This window comes from Mixophyes fleayi, chromosome 1, assembly GCF_038048845.1.
Source record: "Mixophyes fleayi isolate aMixFle1 chromosome 1, aMixFle1.hap1, whole genome shotgun sequence".
In the NCBI taxonomy this organism is placed as follows: Eukaryota; Metazoa; Chordata; class Amphibia; order Anura; family Limnodynastidae; genus Mixophyes; species Mixophyes fleayi.
In genome coordinates this window covers 160,707,079-160,713,948 of record NC_134402.1, presented here as the reverse complement: position 1 = coordinate 160,713,948, position 6,870 = coordinate 160,707,079, and the positions used below count along the sequence as shown (strand labels likewise).

The window sequence follows — 6,870 nt, the reverse complement described above, 5'->3', positions numbered from 1 at the left end:
ACAGCGCTGCCTCAACGGGGTTGGGTTTTTTTTTTTTTGATCGGCGTTCTTCTATTGCGGATAACAGAGGATGAACAAATATGGAATGTGTGACGTCATAGGAACCAAGCTCCGGCCGATTGTTTCCTTGGATACAGACACTAGGGATAATAAATTGCTCGATAGTACACAAACAGCTGTGCTTAATACAGGAGAGCGGCAGACATTTTTTTGTGGTCCCCATCTGTTGCAGGAAGGACATGAAGAAAAAACACAGACTCCCATTCTGCACTCCTCATCTGCAACCCTGTTACCGGGTAATTACAAAGACTACAGCAGTATAACATTGGTCTGTTATATGGTGGCAATAGAAGGATAATGTGGGGGTAATGTGAGGTTAGATTTATGGTAGCGTGCATTATGAGCCTATGTAGTGGCATGATGACTCCTTTATATAAGGGCATGGAGATGTTATACTGGGCATTGGGATGATGTGTGTACTATATGCTGTGCTATGGTATACGAAGGATAGCAGGGTATGTCAGTTTTTTTTGTGGGGGAGGGGGGTTGATGGGGGATTCATTATTCTAACAATGCACCATTTCTTCTACAAATTTGTTGAAAATAAAAATATATCTATTGTAGCATCCACATATCTATGTCTTTGGTTTGCTGTGGAATAAAACATAAATAAACCCAGAAAGAAATTACTAAGTGACACAAGATGGGCATTAACTCTTATGTTTTTGTGTGAGATTACAATGATAGACATCAATTGTAAAAATGATAATACTGATAAATGTTTACTATAAAGTATACATATACAATAATAGGTACTTAACTGTGGAATACAAATTGATTGTTGAGAAATGTTGTGACCCGTTGTTATATAACACTCTGGGGTTTATTTACTAAAGTGCAGATTTGAAAAAGTGGAGATGTTGCCTATAGCAACCAATCAGATACTAGCTGTCATTTTGTAAAATGTACTAAATAAATGATAACTAGAATCTGGTTGCTATAGGCAACATCTCCACTTTTTCAAACCCGCAGTTTAGTAAATATACCCCTCAGTGTATTCAGGATTTTCAGCGTTTATCACGTTCTAGTCAAAGCTTTGCGTTTGCCCCTGCTTATAAACACTACACACATTACAGTGAACGTATCTGTGTAGAAGAACAGAATGCACTGTGCCAGAATCAACAGGGAGAGAAAATACAGCAGGCTTCACTGAAGACACCAAGCAGCAGAGGGCGCTGCAGGGAGCTGACTCGTTCCGGCAATTCCGCTTTTCACCCATTACCGGCTTCTCACCTGTGCTGTTGGCTACCTGCTCTAATGGAGTGTACACACACTTTTGTATATACATGTCTGTCTAAGAATTGTAGAGTTTTACATCACATATGCAGACAATATAGCTAAACATTAATAAATGAAAACATTACAATACTATCTTTTTTTTATCTGTATTTCTTTTATTTACATTATAGAAATTAATGTTCACGATAAACTTAGTAATATTAAAGATAATGTCACTAATAGCGGGTCCTGCAGCTCATTACAAAGTGTATATGCAGTATCATATCACCATGTATAATATACAAGATTACAGGCTCCTGTCCTACTTCCAGCAGCCACACACAGGGTTACAGCTTGAGGGGAGTGTTGAGGGAGGAGCAGCAGGCTAAGGAAGAGTCCTGTGTCTGCTTCCTCTCCTGGCTGACTTGGCTGTCGGGAGAGTTCCGGGCTGGAGAGAGACAAGTGTTCTCCTGCTCACCCGTCTGACGACGGCTACTACGTCGGTGTCCTCAGCTCAGAGTGATGCCTGTGCGCACCTACGTCTGACACTTTCTGCTCTGTGTTAGTAATCCTTCTGCCTGGTTTGGTGCTAGGTTTGGAGTTGTACAGGAGAGCGATACAAGATGTATGAACACAACTGACAGGAAGAATGAAAACCTAATACAAGCAGGAAGACTTAGATGAGCGCATGATTTGTGTAATGGGACAACTTGCTGATAGATAAAGACAGAATAACGATATACACAGGAAGCAGCATAAAGGGAGAATATATACTCACACTATACATTGTTTGTGGAAGACATGGAAGGGGAACAGCAAGAGAACTGCTACCAGCACAGTAAAGGGGTGCAGGACAATGGTAATCCCCAAGAGATGGCTATGCATGGGCGTGATTTGGAAATAATCCCTTTACACCTGGAGGAAGGGGGCTGTCAGGAACCAGAAAATTCCCCTCCTGCATCTCCATTACCGCCACCCATTTTTCTGTATCCGGGGGCAAGGAAGCAGAAGCAGCGTGTGAAATCTCCCCCTTGTAATGATTCAGGGGCAGGAGTGCACCTTCTGCATGAATACACCAACACCTCTCCCTCATCTTCACTGTCAACATCCACTTCATCCCAGCCAGGATACCCAGAACCCTTATCACCCGGATCAGGGGGGCTTTCCCCCACCACCTCTCTGCAGCTCATGATGCTGATGATGAACTACTCAGAGGCAGGCAGTGGTGGTAACAACAGTGCAGACAAACTTCAAAAAAGTGAGTAAATATGATGCTTAATTATCATGCATGTGATTCAAATGAGGAACCACGTTCTCTATACATTACTTCTAAGAAGTTGTGTTCTGTTTACATTAGTGCTGCATTGTACTACCAGTCTAAATTCAATTGACTGTTGTTGTTGCTTTAAAGATATGCTACTGAAATGTGGGAGTGAAACAATTTAGGGGTCTAGTTATGAACCCTCACATTTTATTTACTTTAATTATCATTTCCTATTGCAGTGGTAAGAAATTAATGTGTGTGTATATGTGTGTATATATATATATATATATATATATATATATATATATATTAAAATTCCTCAGCTGGGACAGCTGTTCTACCAATTAGTTTATAGTAAAGTGATTGCTTTACTTACAGCTTCTACTAGCCTTTGCAAATTTGCAGTAGGGAGGAAGGAGCATGAAGCCTACTGGAGACGGATCTGAAGACATGTCCTGCAATGCTCTCCTTATAGGATAGAACAGCTAATGCCATTAACTCTTACAGCTAATGCCATCTTCAGATGGCATTAGCTGTAGAAGATAAGTTACAAATTTCATAGCTTGATAAATAGGGTACTTTCACAGTTCCCATAGTCTCCTACAGGGACTGCATTTGCAATTGAAGAGGCTAGTACCACAGCAGATATCTCCTATCCATTGATATTAAATAACCAAGTTACTTTAAAATGCTGTTATCGGATTTACCAGGATATGACCATTTTCGGACGTTCATAAATAGGCCCTTTAGTATTGTAGTGGGTTTTCATTAATACAAGCTAACACATAATCTCCCTTGCTATGTAATATTCGTACATAGTAAACAAGTATGAGATGGAGGAAGTACTTTAATATGTGAATAATATGATCAGATTGCATAAGAGTCACATGTCAGTGTTTCAACTATTGAAGGCTGTGGTTACTAGTTTGAATATTTGAATGATCGCTGTAAAACTTTATACAGACAGATTACTGAAATGATCAGGACAGTACTTTAATATACTTTAATATATTGTTGTTTTTCCCAGACTGTTCTGATCTGATTACAATGTACATCAATTAAATGAAGATATTTAATTTATTTTCTCATGTAAATTTGGATAAGGGACTCCTCCTTTATGTCGCAGAGACAAAGCAAGCATGCATCTTTTAACAAGCATATTTACCCTCCTAATGTAAAAGTATCAGAAAACAGCTGATTAAACTGTCAAAATTGACTGAAGGTATTATATCCAGTAAGTAATTATGGTTCTTGCAAATACAAAACAACTGACAGCACTAGTGCTTTTAATGTGTCATTGTTTATATATAAAACAATTTTCTAGTGTTTTATTTTTTTCAGGTTTTTCCTTTTTAACAAAACTGCAGTAATTAATTACTTGAGTAATAAATAATTCATATTTGTAACCCATCCATTGTAAAAAAAATCTAATTGGAAAGCAATCAAAAGCACGGTCGGTCATTGATAATATTCTGAAATACAGTATTACTTTCTACATTACTGCTGATTGTGGCACTATTGCTAAAGAGCACCTCTTGCCTAAACACAATGGAGGCAGCCATTTTCTGGGCTCAACCAATATTCTTGAAACACAGCTTATCAGTTCAGAAGGAACCAGTGGCACCGCAGAGACACTGGTCTTTATTCAGTTTGAGGCTGTAGGGCTAGATTTACTAAGCTGCGGGTTTGAAAAAGTGGGGATGTTGCCTATAGCAACCAATCAGATTCTAGCTTTCATTTATTTAGTACCTTCTACAAAATGATAGCTAGAATCTGATTGGTTGCTATAGGCAACATCCCCACTTTTTCAAACCAGCAGCTTAGTAAATATAGCCTGTAGTCTCATTTTATTGGGTCATCCCACAAAGAGTCTACCTCAGTTGGTGACAGGTGTTGAGGCATCACTGAAGCTAGTTTTGCTTTCAATATTTTTTTTTTCGTGGTGGCTGTACTTAAGTATGTTGTACTTTTGAGAAAATAAGCATACAGCATCAGTGGTTTATTTTGGCCCATGGACCATACGTTTCTGATGTTTACATACATACCCTTCTTAAGATGGCATCACTATGGTAATAGTAAAATATTAGTGTCTTTTTATTCTCTAGTGTAGGGCTGGAGAGTTGGCAGGACACAGGCAGTAAAGGATAATAAAATATACTAAAAGAAAACATATACTTAATGTGAACAAAATAAAACAGTTGAAACATTCCCTTATTTTGTTTGTAATGGCAAAAATCTTTCTTAGTGGTTTGTGTTTATCTGTATTACAACCTTCAAGCTGTTTTGTTTTATTAGCCTGTTTTCTCCTTCTTACTTTCTGCGGTCCTCTGCTGTAAATGTTATAAATGTATTTACTGTTCATTTTTGAGCTTTTAGGGCCCCATGTTGAGTTAGATATACACCCGTTTGCATAGTGTAAAATCTGCAGATTTTTACTGTGAGTGTATTTATCAATATTATCTTTTTATTTTTTTGTTTGTACAAGAGAAGGACAGAGATACTTGCTATGTGGAGTTAGTATGTACTCCCCGTGTTTGCATGGGTTTCCTCCTACACTCCAAAAACATACTGATAGGTTAATTGGCTGCTGACAAAAGTCTGTGGGGCATATTCAATTGTTGGTGTTACACGGAAATGTAACACGGCGTGCGCACTATTACCATCATTACGGTTATAGTGCGCGTAATTACAGTTATTGCGGTACCTTTAACACTGGATTTCAGCTCCCAGCTCAGGGAGCTGCAAGCTTAAATCTGGCTTAGAATTACCGTAATAACGGTAATATATTTAACGCCGCGGGAAACGCCAACAATTGAATATGCCCGTGTGTGTGTGTGTGTGTGTGTGTGTGTGTGTGTGTGTGTGTGTGTGTGTGTGTGTGTTAGGGACATTAGACTGAAGATCCAATGGGGCAGGGACTGATGTGAATGACAGATATTCTTTGTACAGCGCTGTGGAATTGGTGGCGCTATATAAATAAATGATGATAATTGAGAGGATTTATATTTATTTGATTATAGCCTAATAGCAAATTTGTTTTTTACTATCAAAAGAAAAGTTTAAAGAAATAAGTGTATCTGATGTATGCCTGGCTCAACTGGTGCAGAGCAGCAATCATATTACGATCGTCCAACATTGCATATTCATGTAATTGTTTTTTGATCGCTTTTTATGATTTCAAATCCTGCCCCTTATTGTGCTGTTAAAAACATCTATCTAGTATGTGACTGTCTTTGCACATGTGACTTTCCAGTGAATAAAACTAGGACCTATAAACTGCAACACAACTGCTCCCAATAATGAAAATAAACTTAAATATCCTGACCTGTATTGCACCAGTACATGGATTGGCTATATCTGTGTTTTGGAGATGTGTTCTTTTCACTTGTAACAACTTCGAATTTTTAGTTATTTTTCCTGACCAGACAAGGCTTAATTTGGTATCATATGTGCTTTATATGGAGAACAATTATCAAAAGTAAGAAAAAAAATATCTTTGATTCTTCCTAAAACTACTTGTAGGTAATTAAAGCAACCCCAGAAATATACTTGACAGTATGAACAGATTGTTCTCCTTAGTATAGGGATATCAAATATGTTTACATTGTACAAGGTCTGAAGAAATTATAGGGCCCAGAGAAAAAGGTATACGTTCTAGTTTTAGAGCGTTTGTCATATTGTGACTGCTTATATCATTACAATCAACATTTTTTCTAGCTGGAGAAATCATTAATTTTTTATTTTTTTTTCTTGCAGATTTTCGTCATCTCCATAGACCTCTAAGGGGATGACGAAAACCTTAAAAGTTAACTTTGCGCTGCTTGGATGCTTAAGGTTTTGAAAAATTATCGCCATTTGCAAAACTTCTGCCTTTTGCCACTGATGTTGTGAGCGGATCCATCTGCTGCACTTTACTGGTTAGCAGTTCACAGTGCTGTGTTGAGACCGTCTGACGAGAAGCTGCGATGAGCCAGATACAGTTGTTTTCTCTGGAGAGCAGCTCTTCTTTCAATTTATCAAGGGTTAAAGCTGGAAGAATCAGGAGACTTGTGCCTTAGCCTATTTTCTATGAGGTCTGCGGTGTGACCCAATTTAACAAGCTTTGCTTTTTGCAGCAAGCCTTAAAAAAACACCTTTTCAATGGATTCCATAGGTTTCCATCGTCGTTGAGACCTGACATGGTAAATACCAGCGGCAGTACATTCTGTTTCACTGCGGTATACAGTAATACAAAATGATTATTGCCATCCACTAGCCACCAATGTTAAATAGACCCCTAAGTGTTACTATGATGACGGTGACTTGGGCATCCTCCTTCAAAAGATTCT

At 38.2% G+C, this 6,870-nt stretch overlaps 1 protein-coding gene across 4 annotated transcripts in view; it reads left to right on the top strand.

The window, feature by feature from the left end:
- The first annotated feature begins 1,685 nt into the window (after positions 1-1,685).
- RUFY3 (RUN and FYVE domain containing 3) overlaps positions 1,686-6,870 on the top strand; it is a 70,331-nt gene continuing 65,146 nt past the window's right edge. For 2 of the 4 annotated variants that reach the window (XM_075202525.1, XM_075202509.1), the window contains exon 1: positions 1,686-2,536. In XM_075202525.1, the coding sequence (XP_075058626.1) occupies positions 2,080-2,536 (457 nt within the window). In that variant the 5' untranslated portion in view covers positions 1,686-2,079. The remainder of the gene's footprint in view (positions 2,537-6,870) is intronic. The other 2 variants (XM_075202517.1, XM_075202556.1) reach the window with 2 other exon arrangements.